This window comes from Morone saxatilis, unplaced genomic scaffold (assembly GCF_004916995.1).
Source record: "Morone saxatilis isolate NCDOM2014 unplaced genomic scaffold, NCSU_SB_2.0 Contig7, whole genome shotgun sequence".
Classification (NCBI taxonomy): Eukaryota; Metazoa; Chordata; class Actinopteri; family Moronidae; genus Morone; species Morone saxatilis.
Window position 1 is genome coordinate 3,089,045 of NW_023340246.1, and position 20,649 is coordinate 3,109,693.

Sequence of the window (20,649 nt, forward strand, 5' to 3'; positions counted from 1 at the left end):
GTTTCTGTTTCATCTCCTCTCCTCTCCTCTCCTCTCCTCTCCTCTCCTCTCCTCTCCTCCCCATCCTCCAGGCAGCTCCAGGAGCTGCAGAAGCAGAAGGAGATGGAGCGCGAGCGCCAAGACAGGGAGCGTCAGGAGCGGGAGCGCCTGGAGCGAGAGATGCTGGAGCGCGAGCGGCAGGAGCGCGAACGTCAGGAACGGGAACGTCAGGAGAGGGAGGCGCAGGCAGAAAGGGAGCGTCTGGAACGGGAGCGCCAGGAGCAGCAGGAGCGTGCCGAGCGTGAGCTGATGGAGAGGGAGAAGGCGGAGAGAGAGCGGCTGGAGAGGGAGCAGCAGGAGCAGTTGGACAGAGAGCAGCAGGACTGGGAAAGAGGGAGACGCATCTCCAACGCCGGTGAGTGGTTGGTTTCTTGCTTATAGACACACACACTAAGGTTTGAGTTTTTGAGGGTCAATATTGAGACAATCAAAGTGAAGCTGTGCAGAGTTTTGTTAATTTATAAAATGTTAAAATCTTCTTGCTTCTCTGATCAGTAGATACAGCTTGTCTTGAGAAGAGCGTTATGCTTGTTTGGCATGGATCCTTTAAGAACAGCTTCAATACTGTGCCGCTTGGCAGAGGCAGATAACAGCTGCATGAATATATCAGTTAATACTGATTATTAAATATTTTAATAAGGAGCTTTTTCCTTTCTGAATTTCTATCCAAAGTTTTGAACATAGCTTGTTTCTTGTATTAATCTTGTGTAAAAAGTGTGAGTTGAATTTCAGTGTGTCCCAATTCCACACTACATCCTAACTGTATACAGAATGCTATACATCACTTCTTAGTATAGTGGTATATTGTATATGTAGTTATGCAGTTAGTATTCAAAGAATACAACTAACTGACCTGTTTGACACTAACAGGAAATGATACTGTAGAGCACGGGTCTCCTGCCTGAAAGCACCTGGTAGTCCACGGGTACCCTATGAGGTGCCCACAGAGCATGTTCTTTAAGCTCAATCTTAATATTACTTTTTTTATATCACTTGTAAGAAAGTGTACTTTGGTTCCATTGTGTCAGAATATTTAGATATACGGTATGGTTTTTATTAATTTAAAAAAAGTATATTGAGACTAGCTTTTATTCCATGTTCTGAGTTGAAACCATGCTATTACACCTATTCTGGCCTGCATCTGGAGTTCATTCTGGGTCCCAAATGGTGCAAAAAATATAAAGTTGTCTCTAAAGTCCAGCTACTGTGGTCAGAGGTGGGAAGTGAAGTATAAATACATACACTTTTCAGGTTTCTGTACTTTGAGTATTTAGTTTAGTTTTAGTTTAGTTTTTTTTACTTTCACTCCCTTCATTTTTACACAAATATGTGTACTTTCTATAAATGGCCTCAGCCCTTGATGACTTTCTCTGAGCTGCACTTTGATTTTCATGCTCTATAAATGAATTGGTTTACTTTGATTAGGCAAGCTTTGACTCTCAGTTCATATCAGTAGATTTCTTATAGGATTCTTCGATGTTAATACCTCAACCAGAACTTCCACATCTGCAATCCCAAACCAAATTGGTTCAACCCTGAATAGAAAAAATGGCTTATGGTGAAATACACACCGCTGTGTAATTTAACATGTTCGTCAAGTACACAGAGTAGCCCTCCCAATAATTTTCTCTGTTAAGGTAGCCCTTGCTTTCAAAAAGGTTGGAGGCCCCTGCTCTAATGCATGTCAATCAAACTGACTTTAGAATGACCCTGCCAATGACATTTCTCAAACACACATGAAAATGTTTTTTCCTAGGATGGAATAGTACTTTTATGTTTTCTGCTGTTTTGCCACTGTCACAATATTTGCTTTAACCTTTGCAGCTGTGAGCAGCTTCTATATTCAGGATTACTGTTATGTTATGAGTATATTGTGTTTTACTAACTTCAAGTGTTAACTCTTTTCTCACCGTCGAAAAACAGCCACTAGATGCAGGACTAGAAGCATGGGGAGGTTGATACCCTCTGACTGGAGAGCAGCTTTCTACCTCTTTTTTCCATTTCAGTGCTAGAATTGTTAATTTTCTTTTAATTGTCAGCGCTAAGCTACAATACAGCCCGCACTGGCTAATGTGCCCATAGGCTCGGCAGGCGCTATGAACAGATTGCTAAGGCACTGGGGCATGGGGGTAACGAATGTGTGAGTCTTTGCACGCCACTTGAGGGGTGAGTGCATTATTTTTGAAAGAGCAAACACACAAAACTTGTGATACTTCACTCACACGTCCAAAAATTTAATGAAGGTGGTGTGCAAGACACTTTGGTCTGTGGGGGAAAAAACAATTTCCTCCCACAAATTTGATTTTTATCTCGTCAGTGAAGTTAAATATCTGAGCATAAACAGCTCATTTTGAATGATTTTCATGCGCACTCACAGCTCAGCTCAGCCAGGTTTAAAGGATGAGTGAAATATTTTGAGTCCTGTGTAGTGCACACACTTAAATCCAGCAGCAGGGAGCAGGAGTAGCCACAGGTGGAACACACTCTGTTTATAAGCTGGATCTGTAATGGATCAGGGCCTGGCCGTGTGATGGCAAATCCACTAAGTTTAAGGACTGGGTCAGTAGGGAAGCCAGCGTTGTGTGGCACGCTTCAGTGCCATGATCCGCCTATTAGCATATGCATGCATAAACACACACACACACACACACAGGCAGACACACACAGGCAGACACAGTTCAGTGTTGTTACTCAGAGGCTAAAAATAAATCATCAGTGAGAATGCTGGTGAGACCCCCAGGGATGAATGTGTGTGTTTTTGTGTGCGTGCATGCATGTAAATGCCCCAGGATAGGAGGGACGAGTTATTTCACGTGTCATACACAGTAAGACACAGAAAGCAAGCACACCGGAATGCTGGAGCACACACATATTACACACACGTTCTGAAACGGTGAAATTGATTTTCCTTTTCCTTTCTCAATGTCTCGGAAATCAGCTTTAATCAGTGACGTGAGTGATGTGTTTGTTTTTCGCCCATAATTTTGAGAAATAACGTCTTGCACCTGTTTTACACACACACTTACAACGGAAGAACACTGTGCATCTATACATCTATTTCATGAGACAGGTGTGTAGGTGTAACTAGGTAGTAACGAGTGGATCAATAGTAGACATATAAACTCCCACGCCCTGTCTAACTTGCAATAATACATTTATTTGGGACGTTTTGGTGCTACACCTTCATCAGGCAAATGAGAAGCCACTTTAAAGCTCCAGTATGTAACATTTAGGATGATCTATTGGCAAAAATGGAATATAATATTCATATGATTTCATTAGTGTATAATCACCTCAATATAGGAATCATTGTCTTTTCATTACCTTAGATTGAGCTGTTTTTATCTACAGAGGGAGTGGTCCTATTCTACAGAGGTCACCATGTTAAACTGCCATGTTTCTACAGTAGCCCATTCTTGCATTTTTTGTGAGTTTCGTGGACACCATAGTTTCCCCTTCACTCTACACTGAAACGCTGCAAACAAACATATAATCGCAAGTTGTAGTTTATTTTGCAACACACACAAACGTACCACTTATGTGTGAAGAAAGTTGTCCCTAAAGTCCAGCTACTGTGGTCAGAGGTGGGAAGTGAAGTATAAATACATACACTTTTCAGGTGTCTGTACTTTGAGTATTTAGTTTAACTTGAACTTTTTACTTCCCCTCCCTACATTTTTACACAAATATGTGTACTTCATCTCCTTATATAAGTAACAGGCTCGTTACTTAGGAATTACTGTATTTATTTATTTTTTGCTTAATATTCTTAAATACAATCAAATTTTCTTTTATTAAGCAAAGATCTGTCAATGGGGTGAACTAGAATTAGAGACCAGCATAAAGATCTAGCCACTGAAAGACTGTAATGGGCCTTAAAACTAGAAAAACGCCAAAAATGTAAGCAAGTAGTGCTCATTACAAGCAATAAAAAACTTTAAACCTTTCTTAAAAGAAGTATTTAGGTCACTTTATTGAGCTGCTGGTTAAATCAAGCTCAATATTAGCTGTAATATCTTAGTTAGATATATTTTCCTAAAACCAGATTACCTTTCTAATACAAAACATGCTTCAGCAGATAATTTTTCTTTTTAGACCAAAAATTGGACTATTTTCTCAGAAACAAGGTTTTTTACTTTCTTAAGATTCCTGTTTTCGGAGTGTGCACGCCTTCCCAACATCAAGACCCGTGCATTTCACACATAACAGACGTAACAAAAACAACGTAAAAGACACAGTCTCAACCTTATTTGAAGATTCAGTTAACTTTGCACGGAAACAGACGGTATAAATGTCCTTCAGAGAAACCGAGAGAGTGCCTTTATCCTTTGAGTGCATTTCAGAAACTGTACTTGTACATGAGTTAAGAAGTTTAATCAGTACTCAGTACAAAGAATGTGTACGCTTCTTCCACCTCTGGCTGTGGTACAGAGGAGCTCGGCTGCTGTTATGGCTTTGACGTCTTCTCGTGTGTGTGCATGTGTGCTAAATATTCTTGTGTGCACGTGTCCAGCTCTCCGTGTAATCAGTGTGTTCTGATGGTACGTTGATCATCATGGAATGGCAGAGCAAAGCTGGGGCCCTCTCAAGTCACATGACCCGCCCAGAGCTACACACAGAGAGACTGAAAGAAGAGGGTGGTGGTGGTAAAATGATGAAGAGGGATGGAAAAGGTCACAGTTCAGTGAGAGGAGCAGGGGATGAGAGTAACGAGGAAAGAGAGGGTATGGTCTAGCGGTGCAGAGCAGTGATGGAAATGAAATTGAAAAAGTTGGCAGAGGAAGAAGGAAAATTCTGGGTTAATGGAAAAGAGATGCAAGAGAGAAACTGCATGTGCGATGGAGTGGAAGTCGGGATGAGCATCGGCTCCAGTTAGAAGAGGATAAATGGTAAATGCAGCATGAGCTGTCAGAATGTTCAGCTGGGAGAAGAGAAGGGAAGAGAAGTCGCGTAGAGGAAGGGAAGCTGGAAAGGAGCCAAGCAGTCTTACGAATCCATCAGTTCATCTGTCTTGTGACTGCTGGTTAGGTGTTCACGTGAATTCCAGTAGTGTTCCTACTGTGTGTGTGTGTGTGTGTGTGTGACCCGGCACAGTCAGGTCATGGTGCTGGTGTGTGTGTGAGAGAGAAGGTCTGTGTGTTATGTCCATTTATGCATCTGAACGTATGGGTTTAAACCACGTCTCTGAGTCGGTGAGTGATTTAGGGTTATTATACCTTCGACCTCAAGCAGCTGATTAAATAAAGCCCACAACATAAAGTATGAGACAGAAACTGAACACCTAATTGACTTCAATAAAAAAATCTATCACTGAAAATTATGTCAGTGCAATAAATTCAAATCCAGTCATGAGAATAGGGACTGCAGAAAAGTGCAGAAGTGCATCACTGGCAAAGGGGAAGTGGAGCAGAAGGTGAACAGAGGATTAACAACTTTACACCATCCCCACACACACACAAAACATATGGCAGCTTCATACAACAGCATCCAGGCTACGCTAAGCGCTATAGTCGCACATAAACAAACACAATCTAGGTAATCAGTGTGATTCAGCAGGGATAGACACGTAATCAAACAGGAGGACAAAATCCCCACGTTTAAATGAGGCACTCCTCGTAAACCCTGCTATAGAGAATATAGGCCATTAAGATCTGTAAAGTAGAGAAGTGGGTGTAAGGTTATTATGAAAAGAAAGCCAGATGATAAAAAGAGTTTAGATAGTAAGGATTTAAACTAACAGCAAGGCTATCAACAGAACTAAACACAGCTTCAACTATTTATCCCTTAAAGAGGAGACTCGGGTAGCATGGGAACCTGACACTGGTAACCAACACTGCCCACCGTACTGGAAGTATACAATAAAAATAGGAGACATTACACAAGATAACAAGATTCACTATGGGTGACACAGGAGAGAAGGGTCTGCTGTTGGCTAATAGGGTTCACGCCATCAGAGCCCCCCCCCTCACTTGAACAAGATATCGACATTTACAGTACATACTAAACTAGAGGTAAATGTGTTCATGCTTTTTTTTTGGCACTTTGAGTGTGTTGCAGTCAGTGCAAAGTGTAAGCAGATGTACACTAAAGCAACTAATATTGTACATGTTAAATGTAATTTTTGTATGTTAAAATAGACAATGACAGTAAAAATAGGGCCTAATTCATAGTCCTCCTCTTTACAGTAATTTTCAATAATATCCTTAAAAAAAACAATCGGGCTGACTACCAGAAACTTTACAGAACAATCACGCTTGAGTGCGATTTTAGGGTTCAAAAAGCTTGCCCAAAGACACCACAGCAGTCAGTTTACATGTAGTTTGTTTTCATTTTGAATGGGATGTTGCTTCCAGAATGAAGGTACTGCACACAGTTTCAACTACGGAATTTGTTGTTGGCTTTCTTTGTTTTGGTAAGCGTTCCATTAAGTGGAGCATGTTGGGTCTTTGGGTAAATGTGGTTAAATTCTATGTCTGACTTGATGTCCCCCTGCAGACTGAACTGGCTTGATGACGGTGGTTACTGATCTGTGGCTGTGTGCTACGTGGTAAACTGTTGCTCCTCTCAACTTTCCTCCTCAGTCCGTTTGTTGTCCCCTCTTCTCTCTATGAAGACTATGACAGCTTTGTGTCTCTGGCTCTGTCCACTGTGCTAACACCTGTCCACTAACACAGTAGCATCATCTCAGTCCAAGAAAGAACACACAACCTGGAATAAAACTTTGGTATAGCTCTGTGCTGGTTTTTCCTGCTTCATCTGCCCCCTTCTCTTTTTTCCTCTCTCCCTCCTTCCTTCTCTCTTTCCTGACCTTCTGTCTTTCCCTCCTGTGTGCATGACGGCTGCTTCCTTCCGGCCTTCTTTCCTTCCTTCCTTCCTTCCTTCCTTTCGTCGCTCTCCCTTCTGTCCTGTCTTGTCCTTGGTTTGGTCCATTTCGCGTCGCGCTTGTTGCACTTCCGAAAAGCACCCTGTACCACTCCATCGCTCACGGAGTACAGCAGGTACGTCCCCACCGGCCCGTATCGTCCATCCACACCAACGCTAACCCAGCTCACTGGGACGGCGGTCGCCCTCCTCCACCACTCCCCAACCCCGCCTCTAGGTCATCAGCCTCCAGATTCGCCACTCGACTCGGCTCTGCCGTTCCACCCTGTCCTGCCTCCACTGACGCCACGGTCCCCGACGGCGACAGCAGAGCCTTTCTCCAAGCCGCCACTCCCGCCCGCTCACCCCGCCTGCTCCACCTCCCGGCCAAAGTCCGTGGTGTGGTCGCGTGCATTACTCCTCTGCCACCCTTCCACCCCTGTCATGCATAGCAGCCAGCCGCCAGGAGGCCGCAGGTCCCGCGGCCGCTCATCCCCATGCGGCACCGTTCCCCTTTACCCAGAAGCCCCCCCTCGCGGCCAACGGCCCGCCCATGTTTCCCCGCGCTTCCCCCGTGACATCCCACACAGTCACACCCCCAACGGGTCGCTGCCCCCACCCCCTCCTGGCCCCCCACCCGCCTGCTCTCCCAATAGCTCCTCCTCCGTCTTCCTCCTCGTCTCGTCTCCCCCCTACCCTCCTCATCCCAGGCCTGGTGTGCCCTCTCCCTCCACAGCACCCCACCGCTGCCGCAGCACCTGCCTCCACCTCTGCCTCTGCCGAGCACCTCTCCCTCCCCGTGGGCCTGGGCCTGTCGGGGCCGGGGGAGCTGGACACAGCTACAGGCCCAGAGCCACACCTGCCTCAGTGGGGCTCCACCTGTCAACCCCAGCCCCAGGGTAAGGCCTCCAGTCCGGACTGTCTTTCTCACTGCCTCTCTCCCCTCTGCCTTTCACTGCTTTTTGACTCACACACTAACAGGGGTGGGGGTCGGGGGGCTACTGAACACTGTTGGATCTTGCTACTGAACTGGCCACAGCACAAAGTGAGTCCCATAATACAGGCTGATGTCAGAGGCTTTCTTTTTAGCAAAATGTCAGTCCTGGCTACTGTAACCTGACTCCAGAATGAATCTCCATAGTGACAATTCTGGCTGCATTAAACGCTGCTACGGTGACTATTGTGGGATCTCCTGGTGTAGCAGTTGTTCAGGCCTGTCTAACTTCTTTGTCACTCTCATAAACTGCATGTACGTCAATGTGCTTGCTGCGTAAAGGCCTGGCCTGCTGACTGTTCGTTGGATATGAAATATGTCGTGCGTGGCATGTCTGTCTATTTGTGAGTAATGTGTTGTTCCGTGGATACAGATCACTGACCGAAGTCTGCACACAACCACTGCCTTTCTCATATCTTGGTTGTTTTTCTTCCGTCAATCCATTTCTCAACCAAAGTTCAGCATTTCTTTCCACCTCTATGTTGATGTTATCATTTTGCCATTTGATTTTCCCTGTTTTGACACTTTGCTGAGTGTCCTCTGGCCAGTCCAGGCTAGTTGTTGAACAATGTTGTAATTGATTTCCCAAAGTAATGTCCCAGTGGGTTTTTTTCATAAAAAAATACATACTCTTACATTTCGCAGTTAAAGCTGCAGTAGCTAACTTTTATGAAAATAACAGTAGAACATGAGACAGATCATCTGTGAAAAAATTTGCATTTAGTATTAGACGACTTGGGAATCAGACTCAACAATCAACTATCTGTCTCTGATTGGTTGTTTTACGTTCAAGCCTGTTGGTTTCTTAGAAATGCCATTAGGAGCGATAGGAGGAGCCAGAGGAACCTGATTTTTTCACAGATAATCTGTCTCATGTTCTACTTCAGATATAGTGAAGTTTCAGCAAAATTTGCAAAAGTTGTTCCTAAAAGTTATCTACTGCAGCTTTAAATTGGAATTTTAAAAGGAAGCCTAACTTTATTACATCCCCAAATATGTAAACAATAACAAAAAAATCACTTGTAAGCTCAGTTCATTAAAATAAAACAGACTTTCAGCATTTTTATGCAAATGAACCAGCGTTCCACTGACCATCCCTTGGCATTTCACTTATATGCTGCAGGGGGTGTTCTAATGACCTTTGACCTCAGAGATTGTCAAAGTGATTGCCTGGAAGGGACTGGACTGCTGGTTTAATATTGATCACAGCACAGCATGTTCACATTCCATCATAGATTATGGATTGAGTATGTCTGTGATGAGAAGTGGGAGCAACATGATTATTATCCTTAGAGGACATAACATGTGCAAAAGGGACAAAACTAGTTTGTATTCCGTTGGTCATTATGTGTTATTTTCAGTGTGTCATGGCACCAAAAAGTGTTTATTTTTTTTTAATTCATGCTTCATTCATGTTTCCTTTCTGCTCCATTTATTGTTATACCTTCCAAATCGGGTTGGGCAATTAAGTGTACTGTTTATCACTTTGATTACTGTGTACTTGTCTAACCACTTTGTCATGTTGCACAGCCCTACTCCTAACTACAAACCTCAGTCGCCACCACTGTCACTAACACTGCATGATGATAGAATAAGATGCTGTGATGTGATGTGGCATGCTGTCATACCGAATAAGTGTACTCCATCTTCCGTTTCATTTGAAAATGACATCCACCATTATTGCACTACAAATGTAAAAGGGTGTAACCTGTTTGAAACATTGTTTAATGCTGCTCTGTTTTTTAGGTCTCAGCAGATTTGTCAGATAATACAATAATGCAATGATGTATAGTGAAAAAGCATTTGGCAGGGAGGGGATAAACCTGATAAATTATTTTCCAAAAGTGAAACCAGTGTATGCTGACTTCTGCATTTCTATATGGAAAGTGTCAGATTTAAGACGATGAACTGATTTCAAGCTCAGCTTAGACAAAATCAACCTGTTTTTGCTGTGTAATAGTTTCCAAAAAAGTGACAGTTTGAACTTAAATATCCATCCCTGTGTCTTCGCCCATCCCCCCACCCTCTATTCCCTCCCCCAACAGACATGGTGCAGACCCCAGGGTTGACCACCCCGACCCCTCCCCCACCTCCACCCGGCCACCCGGCTCCCACGTGACTTCCGTGGGCCGCCACCCCAGCTGCCACCCACCACCCCGCGCCACCCTTCCCGCCCCGCTCCTCCCTCTCCCTCCACGTGGGAACTCAGGCGGGACCCCCCCTCCTCCACCAGGTCCACCTCCTCCTCCCGGGGCTCCACCCCCTCCCCCAGCGCCTCCCCTCCCCATCGGACTGTTCTCTCCTGCAGAGGACCGCCCCATCTCAGGTCTGGCCGCTGCCCTCGCCGGAGCCAAGCTGCGCAAAGTGCCAAGGGTGAGCGCTTGATTGGTTATTTGATCAATGGAAGGCTTGACAGCCCGTGTCTGCACTCATATAGCTCTTCCTGTCTGCACCATATAGGTTCTAAAAGCTTTATGGAGGTGATGAGCTGCGTGTGCTGACACACAGTTCTATTTTTCTATCAATCTCTGTGTCCTTAACAGTGAAACACTGTTGATAATAATCATAATGATCATAATCGCACAGAATCACTGTCACTGAAACGTTCACGCACATACTCCATGTTCACGCATGATCACACACACACACACACACACCATCTGTCAAATCTCATCTCAGACTCATGGGAGATTTACATGTATTGCTGATAGACTCCCTGCAAACATAGATCATGACAAAATACCAAAATCTACTAGAGGAAAACATAAAAAAGACATGTTTACAATTCTTATATTTTTCTCAAAATGGGGCTACGACTTTCCTCTGATTGCAAAGAACTCGTTACATTCATTTGTGTTTGACAAGAGACATTGCTGTCCGTATCCCTTCAGAGTGATGATGCAGGGGCAGCTTTGGCAGCAGCCATATTGGGTGCTGGAGGGGCCACGGGGGCCAAATCTGAAGCCAGAGGCAACGGCCCTCTGCCCGGAGGAGGAGGGCTTATGGAGGAGATGAGCGCCCTATTGGCCAGGAGGTAGAGTCACATCACATGCTATTGTTAGCCTCAAGCTAGGCGCACACACTTAGTGTTTCAGATGAATTCCAGATCTTGTTGTTATACTTTCAGGATTTGAAAATGTATTTTTAGGAAACTTTGGTTCTTATTTTTATCTTAATGTGTGTTTATTCTGTGGTGACACATTTCTGGCAACACCCATCAGATCCCATTGGTCCTTACTTTCTTCTTTCTAATTCAAATAATTCTTACTGCTACTTTATTATATAACTATTACATGGGTTTATTTGCTGAATTTCAATGATAGCACATGAAAATAAAACAAAGGAAAATGTACCCAAATAAGGGAGTTTACAGAAGGGTCAGCTGCTGTCCATGCTGAGAAAAACAATTAGGTAATGCCTAGAGCAACCACAATTAGTAGATTAATTGATTAGTTGTCAACTATTAAATGAATTGCCAACTATTTTGAGAGTCTGTTCATTGTTTTAAGTCATTTTTTAAGGTAAAAATATAGAAATTCTCTGATTTTGAGTTTCCACTCAAATGTGAATATTTTCTGGTTTCTTTAGTCCTCTATGGCAGTAAACTGAATGTATTGGGTTGTGGACAAAACCAGACAGATATTTTACATTAGGCTTTGGGAAACAGTGATCAACATTTTTCACAATTTTTCGACATTGTATAGACATCAAATCAATTAATTGAGAAAATTAAAACAGTCACCCTAGAAGTGCTTAACATGACAGATGAGACACACGCAGATCTGAAAGAAATGGTTTGAGCTCTGTCGATGAACCTGGGCTTTATATCTTAACAGGAGAAGAATTGCAGAGAAGGGTTCGTCACCTGAACCCGACCAGAGATCAGTAAGTATCATCTCTCATCTCTCACGTCTGTGATATCTACATTTTGTCTGATTTAGGTCCAAATATCATTACTTACCGCTCACTCACTGCTCAATCACACAATAGCTCCTTTGTGTAATAAAACACACGGTTTCCTCAGTGTGTCCAGGCTGTACATGAAGCATTCACTACATTCCTTCTCTGCAATGAGTCCTCTATCACTCACTGCTTTATCTGTGCGATAGTCTGCGGGTCTTGTGTGGATGTCATGTAACACATTCCAGTCTGTAATCATTACTTTCATGTACCATGAAGTCTCAAATACTACTATAGACCATATACCAGGCCTTTATTTAAAACAGGCTTATATTACTGTATTTGCCATGTATACATGTGTTTTATCATATTTTAGTAATTAAATGCAATCAAATTCTGATCTGTTCCAGTTTATTTGGGGATGTTTTTCTGTTCATGCAACACTCCTGATTCAGTCTAATGTACATGTCCACAACACAGATTCCATCAGTACATACTCACCACTCTGTCTCTGAGTTTCTCTCTCACGACAGAAAGGTTGTTTTCATTTGCTAATCAATTCCACTCACTTCCTAGCTAATGTCAACAAACCTCAATACTTCCCCCACATTAAAAAATCCTCCAGCAGCTCAAAGGGTATAACCCCCCCCATTTCTTGTAGGCTTTTAATGTGGCCCTAACCCTAACATCTGCAGGAAATGTTCAGTTTTATCAACTGTATCTTTTTAAAAGAGTTTCCACTTTTCTTCAGTGTGCATATTTTGCATGTTTCCTAATTTTAAAGAAAGTTTTCTTAAAACAATTGCCCTGTCATTTTCTTTTTTAGGTTATCACAAATCACATTATCAAGCAGCATTTGCACGATTATGATTTACAAATGGTTGTGTTGGTGTTATAAGGGATTATTCTTTCTTTGCCTTCATCTCTGGTGTTTTCAAAAGCTACTTGTGTCTTAATGTTACTGGTTAAACACAGATTAAGCCTCTCCTGACTGTCTAAAAGATAACCCATATCCCTATCACCACGAGGTACATTTGTGTCCCTCTGAGTGCAACTCATCTTTGACCTTTGAACCTCTTCTGTCTGTCCAACAGGAGGAGGGCGAGATAAACACGACCCCTAAAATGTCAGCCTGTAGCACACCAGGTGAGTGTCAGAGGGAACCAACACTCAGTGTCTGAAGACTGGGGGGGAAACATCAGCAACAGCGACAGGAATTAATGATGCATCTTCCTAACGCAGGCGACGAGGATCCAAGTTAGCATCACAGCAAATCTGTTGTTCTTTGGTTATTTAAAAGCTTTTTTTAAGATGATTACAGTGGAATTTACATTTGTGAGTAGCTGGACTTCATGTCATACTGCAAGAGTTGTTTTTCATAATTCTTTGTTTTTGTCCAGACATGCCCAGGAAGCCATGGGAAAGAACAAACACCATGAACGGTAGCAAATCTCCAGTCATCGGAAGGTACAGTTCCTCCCCATCTCTCTTTCATTGTGTTATTTGTTATGTATTGTTGTGCTTGAAGTACATTTTATATCATATATTTTTCCAAAGTTTCATTGTCAAAAGTATATGCTCACATTATTCATGCTTCATTAGCATCGCTGCTCACCTGAATGCAAGCAGCGATGCTACTAAACCTCATTTCCCAGTAAACGAGACGAGGGCATATTAAAGCAATAGCATCAGCTAGCTTTAGCATGATGCACCGCTGGGGCCGTTCAACACTGGCTAACATCACTAAAGCTTATGTCGCCTTCGTGTGCACGTGGGATGTGCATCACACAGCCAACTTTAAACTGAGGTCTCTTGTGCGAGTGGAGAAGTCAAATTTAGCTAAGCACTTATAAAGATTCTGTCTGAATGTGTCAGGTACACTTTAAACTTGATATTTATCTGTTAACATCTAGGCCAGATGTTTTCAAAGTGGGAGGCTTCAAACTGTTTCAGGAAAGGCTAAGTGAATGAAAGTGAAATAAGTTATCACATAGAATTGCCTAAATGTGTGTGATTTGGTTAAAGAGATAGTAGAGATACAGTAGTTTTGGGGAATTTCATATTTTTTTCTCAGAGTCAGAAACTAATAAATGCTTTAGGACAGACCTTTTTTGAATTGAGCCAAACTAAATCAACTAAGGCAGTGGTTCCCAACCTTTTTCCTTCAGGAGCCCCTTTTCTATGACGACCCCTGACTCAGTGACATATTTCATGAATATTATATTCAAAACTGTATAATGAACCCAAACGGTGAACTCAGTAACTGCAGGAACTTGATTTGGATGAATTTAGAGCAGATTATTTCCTGTTTAGGGAACTTTTTTATACAATTATCTGCCTGTATTATGTATTTTTATGTTTTTTAACAATCATACAGAATTAACAGGCTACTTTTTTGACAAATTCAGTGTTTTCTGTCCTGACCCCCAGGTTGGGAACCCCTGAACTATGGGATAGAGGGGGGAGGGCTTTTTCCAAGCTTTGTCTGAGGGGAGGCCGACAGTCTCAGACTTTTAAAACCCCTGATCAAGGTGGAAATATATGTACCGTTAGCTCAATGATATGTGTGTCATTACTGAGGCACACTTTTTTTAGAAACTGTGTTTTAGCTCATTAGGGTAGAAAAACATAGATTTTCACTTAATGCCCTCCATACATCTTAAAAGGCATTGTCTGTGGTGGTAATTCTCTACCCCAGTAAACAAATATGGGCATCTGGAAGTTGCTAAGTAAATATATGACTAGAACAAGCTCACAATTATAAATAAACAGATCTATGGACAATGCAGTCAGGGCCTTATAATGCCAGTTGTGAGTTGCCAGATAGTTGCTGATAATACTTTTACTTCCAGATCCAGATCTACTGTAGTGCTTATTTAAGATGACTAAAAGATTCTTCAGCTATAAGATACTACTGGGATCAAACAGTGCTAAAGGTTCAGTAGGTTCTTCTACATTAAATCCCAAGGAAATGTGAAAATGAGTGTTTGAATAAACAATAAAGCTGAGTGGGCGTCGTAAACTGACCCAGGGCCGTCTCATCAGACTCAGATAGATACCACATTTGTAAAGTCAGTGTCTCTGCTGCTCACACAGACGAGAGTCTCCGTGGAGAAATCCCATTGGAGCAGACTCCTCCAACAGGTAGAGAGGAGAGACAGAGAGAGTTTGAGAAATCCTTTTCTTTAAAACAACCTCCTTTCCCCCCGCCCCCATCGAGGTTTGCTGTGCTGTTGTTGTTGGAGAAGGGTTATTTTCGAATGCTTGGATGAAACGTTTGGAATGAATCCTGTGTTGTCGTCTTTGTGTTCTTTTCCAAATTTACCAGCCTGCAGGGGCCAGCTATGTGCGCCTGTTTGATATCTGCCATTAGGTCCAATATGTCGTGTTTTCTAAAGCAGTCACTGTCTGTATGATGGACCTCTAAAGTAATCTAGTTGTTGTTTTTGCATGCTGCTCTGCCCGCTGCCCTCCAAACTCTTCTCTTTTTTTCTCTAAAACAAGGAAATCCATATGTGTGCGTCACACACTGTACACCCACCCTATCATACACACAGACAGAGAAATGAGTGTCCGCCCAGTGCCGAGTAGACTTGGCACAGTATTATCATTGTAGAGCCAGAGCAGATCCGGCATGCAGTCCCAGATAAGGCCCCGTTGTGTGTGTGTATGTGTGTGTGCACGCACATGCACAAGAGAGGAGGACAGATGGGCGTTTTTGATTCTAGCTCATTAAAAGTGACTTTAATATGTGACCCACAGAGAGCTGAGCACAGTAAGACCACATCAACTTGCAGCTCTGCACGTTTTTGTAGTATTTTATGATAGTGAACTCCTACAGGGTGTCAGCAGGGTCTTAATACAAGGGCCTTAAAACGTATAAAATATGATTACAATATCAGGTCCTAAAAATCTATTGTATTAATAAAGTTAACGTAACTTTTAACTCGCTTTTAAATGTATTTTTGGGAAGATTTATCATTCTGTAACAACTGCAAAACGAAACTGACATGGAATTGATACCAGTTGTCCTTCATATCCTTTATACTTTTTTTGTCAGTTTGGATGTGAAATAGGTCTTAAATTGCATTCATAATGGTTTTAAACTGTCTTAAATAAACCTTTTGCCTTTTGCAACCTGCACAAACCCTGTCCTAATGATACGGATTAAATCATACAGACACATCAGACAGATATACTGATATAATATTTCCCCAATTTTTTAATATTGTACAGAAATGTTTTTGAATTGAGTGTAAACTGATTGAATCTATGTCAGCTTCTCTGTTTTTGTATGTCTTTAGTTCTGCGCTCTGTATATAATCTTTCCACCGGAAACACTCAACTAAAGGACCATACACTTAATTTCCATGTTCCCGTGTACAGTATTTCCAACCCAGAGCTACTAAATGACCTGCTGAGCTCATTTCCTCATCTTTCACTTCTGCTTCCTGTCACACTTCCTCTCTTTAAAGTGATTGGCCACTCTGTGAGTTTCCCCCCGTGATGTTTCTCACGTAAAGTAGAGAGCTCTCTCGGCGTAGCTGCACCTACAAGCTCTCTCCTCACTCGCTGCCATCCTCCTGGCTTTATCGCTTTTCTTCAGACGTGAGAAGAAAAAAAAGTGTAATAGGTTGCACCTAGCAGGTTTCATTGAAATAGGTGAACTGAAACAAATGGGATGTGTGTGTTTAGCTTTTGTGTGTGTTTACATGCATGCCTAGGTGAGTGTGCTCTTCTCCACTGTGTGTGCATGCTATTACCAGGATTTGGTTCCTAACTGCAGTTTGGCAGCATTCTCTTAACATTTTACATCAAACTGAACAAACATATAAACTCTACAGGTTTTTGCCAACAAAAAATTAGGAAAGAGCTTTCTTGGATGTGATCATTTTATCTGGAGTTTGTAACAAAAATAATTTCCCCCTGGGATTATTAAAGTATTTCTGATTCTGATTGATTCTGATTCTGATAACGGTTCATGGTTAATTTTCGGTTAAAAGTTTCCAAGCAGAAAATGTTGAAACCACACAGCACACAGAAAAGTCACCAGGCTGTGAAACTATCAATATATATGGAAGGTTATTGCTGCCACACCAGAAAAATAAAAAGAGCTAGTAACATGGCAACAGGCGTGGCAGCAACATCCTTCTGTAAATAGCCACCTACCAGATGCTGCTAATATTTAGTAGTAGTAAAAATAGTAATAGTTTAGGTCATATGTATCATACTCCAAGCTTTTGGAGTTTTCCATCAGTTGCTTCAGTATGTTAGCACAAGTTAGAACTATTTTAGGTGTTGATATGAATGTCAGATGCTGTGGTTTGAGTGATCCTACTAAATCCAAAATGTGTATTTATTTGGTAGACAATATTGTAGCAACCTGTGTTGTTCTTTGAGCATCTGTTTTTTTCCTTCATCCCTGGCTCCTTTTCTTTCTATTACACTCAGTTTCTGTTCTTGTCTCTCCTGGCAGACCTAAATCCACTCCTACACCTACTGCATCCTTAAGTGCCAACGGTGTGCCAACAGAATCTGTTGACTATGACAGATTGAAACAGGTGGGTGAACACATTTGAATTATTATTTCATCACTGTACATTATGGGTGGGGATATTATACTGTCATGTAATTAATCGATGTACAACTTTTTGTGTGGTATTAAGTCGTAAAGGTGAGAACAGACTACAACAAGCGGGCTGTTTAAAAGGTTTCATCTTTTTTTATGCTGCAATTGCTTCTTCCACATGCTTTGATGTATTTAACGCTTTAATGAATCCTGTCTGTTAATCTGTCAGTAGTTAGAGATAACTTTTTTTAAATTATTATTTCACTGCACTTTTTCTGAATGATATCCACACAGATTTGATTATTAAGTTTGTCTGAAACGCAACTTTTTGTGTGTTTTACGCTAATATGCTGCACAAAACACCGGCATGACGGTAGATATCCAGATGATATGAGGTTTACATGTAAATCTTGGTCTATGATACCAAAATTGGTTTCAGTGATGACCTGCATATTAAGAATGGTAATGTTAAGGTGCAGTCAAAAACATTGTTTCTTTCATGCATTGGTCAATTTTGAGATTTTGGCTATTTAGCCTCTATAACATCTTTTAGACTAGTGGAAAAATTACACATTTAGGGGTTTATTTTGGTAGATTTCTCCTAAAGTTAGCATTAGATAATGCCTCATTTGCATATTTCAAACCATAACCATTTCAGCAAATATTTGTTTTAATGTAAATACAGTGCATGGTTATTAGTCACCTGTAGTATAGTAGTGTTTGGAATAGGTTTTTGAAGATGTTTGATCAGAGACTCACTAAAAAGACATTTAACTGGGACATTTCCCATCGCCGTCCCTGGGCTTATGAGTTGAAATCCTTATTTTACTTGAACAATCTGACATCCATTTTCCAGTACAGGTTACTTTGTGATATTCTGGAGATTAGGAATAAAATGTTTCTCAGGTATAGAGAAAAGTTGTTGATATATGGTAAAAACCAAAATTACATACTTATTGTCTCATAAAGAATAATACAGTGTAGAACATTCTGTGAAGTAAACCTTGAACAAAAGACAAAGATCCCTTTGTGTACAGTTGCGTTCAGGAACATTACCATTAGCCCTAGAGAGCGGTAGGAGGACAGACTTTGCTTGTTGGGTAATCTGGGTGAAACTGAGAATGAGGTTTACTTTTTGTTTTGCTGTCCTGTCTAGTAGCACTTACATACACCAAGCCTTCCAGTTTTATTTCTTTCTTTATTCTGAAGGTTTTTGCTCAGGGGTTTGTCCATGTATCATTCATAGGTGGTTTTAGATTACATTTTATTCCTAAAAACAAATCCAAAATAGATTTTCTTATGGCTGTTGAGTTGATGTTTGGAGTAATATAAAGACATACCCAAACGTCTCTGTAAAAATGTATGCAAATTAGCACATTTTAAATTAGAAAATGCCTTATTTAAACATAACATTTAAGAAAACTTGTAATACCATAAAGGATTGTTTTAATGTAAGTAACCAACAGGGAAGTTTCATTGCAATATCTATTAGTTAGATTAGAAAAATCCTATTCACCTGTACTGACCCCCCTTAAATAATACATAATGTCTGGTTTGGCATAGCTTTCACTGACAGGGGTTTTCATTGGTCACTTTGTTTTCTAACTAATTATGCAGCCCCGTTACTAGTATACTGGTGAGGGTGTGTGCAGTGCAGAATGAGCATGTTAGATAAGTCCACAGTCACTCTGAGTCCTGCCTATCTGTCACTACAACTGCTACCAGCACCCTACAAACCCACCTCTATACCCACCGTCATTATCACTTTCCCATTCAGTGTGATTTGGAGGCAGAAGAGTACATCTGAAGCTTAAGGCTCATTAGAGTTTACCCAAATACTCTCCTCTGTCACTTTGTTTACGTGTTGCTGTCATTAACTGAGTCTTTAGGACTAATCTCACAGGGATTCCCTACACAGGGATTAGCTCTTCCTTAAAGAAGACAGAGACTCTCCCTTTGCCAGTTGGCAGGTCCTCCACCCAACTACATCCAACAGCCAAAGGAAGCTATGTCTGTTAATGACTATCCACGGGGAGCTGAAGGTGGAAATGAGAGCTGCTAGGTGGCCCAAGACTGGTTTGTCTCTCATGTTTGAATGAAGAGGTGACTTTGTTTTGTTTCTGTTTTTTAGGACATTCTGGATGAGATGAGGAAGGAGCTGTCGAAGCTAAAAGAAGAGCTCATTGATGGTAATTATCATCGAAATCTGTGCTTTTACACACACACACACACACGCACACACATCAGGCATCCTGCAGAAAGAGCAGCAAAGACGTTCATCTATAGACAGGAAGTGAACATGCATACTCAGAAACACACAGTAAGGTATTATTATGACTCATAATTTATAGCAACTGTAGTTTGGGCTAAACAAGCTGCAGCAGCATGTTGTTGCAGCAAAAGGCGGGACAGAAAGTGCTACTATACTGGCTGAATTCAGCTGGTCTGCTGGTCCAACCTTTTTGGAGCCTCATTGATATCAAAGATGTAAACCACTTTTATAAACTGCTACATGTTTGTGATTCCTTAAGCCAAAATGTGTGAATCTGCAGTTCATATCAAGTAACAAAACCTGTCTTTCAAAAATAAGTGCTGCCAGTGGCCAGCAGATATACTTACTGAGCAAGGCTAGACTACAAAATGGGCCAAGGCCCCAGGTTCAGTGTGTGGTTCCAACTGAAATAAACAAGACCTTAAAGACATACAATGCAGGATTTTCGTTGCCATTTGTAAACGCACCATTCAAAGTCCGCCGCTCCTCTCCGATAAAACAAGGTATACAGCGAGAGCTGAAACGCTGTTACCGAGAACAAAGCAGTGAATTAGAGAAATAAAATCATATTTTCTGATTTCACAGTGGTTATGTTCTAAAGCGCCTCCGCACAATCCTGCGGAAGGTGCTTGTTGCCAGATTTTGTGCCAAAGTTGCACTGTCTGCTGTGTGTAGTTCAGCTCTGCCCTTGGTCAAACAGACAGAGCAGATAGAGCTATCTTCAAGCCTCCAACCCAAAGCTGCTTTCTATCTTTCTAGGCTCTGATTGGTTTTCATCCAGGCCTGGTGGATTCTTAGAAATACCATTAGGAGCAATAGGAGGAGCCAGAGGAACCTGTTTTTTTCCACAGAAGTTTCTGCAAATATAACAAAACATATTTTTTTATAAATGTTACCTACTGCTGCTTTAATCTGCCAATCTTCAGTATAGACAGATATGGTATAAGTAAATCTCCTCAGACGGAGATCCCAGAGACTACATCTTGTCAAATACAGGTCTGTGGCCTGATGTGT

At 41.7% G+C, this 20,649-nt stretch overlaps 1 protein-coding gene across 1 annotated transcript in view; it reads left to right on the forward strand.

Annotated features, from left to right (window-relative positions):
* The window catches only part of enah (ENAH actin regulator), a 108,715-nt gene extending 88,317 nt beyond the window's left edge, over window positions 1-20,398 (forward strand). Inside the window, 9 exon segments of the mRNA XM_035678286.1 lie at window positions 72-394; window positions 9,940-9,990; window positions 9,993-10,267; window positions 10,786-10,928; window positions 11,731-11,779; window positions 12,889-12,940; window positions 13,195-13,261; window positions 17,271-17,355; window positions 19,495-20,398. Coding sequence (XP_035534179.1) covers window positions 72-394; window positions 9,940-9,990; window positions 9,993-10,267; window positions 10,786-10,928; window positions 11,731-11,779; window positions 12,889-12,940; window positions 13,195-13,261; window positions 17,271-17,355; window positions 19,495-19,707 — 1,258 coding nt within the window. The 3' untranslated portion in view covers window positions 19,708-20,398.
* The last annotated feature ends 251 nt before the right edge of the window (window positions 20,399-20,649 follow it).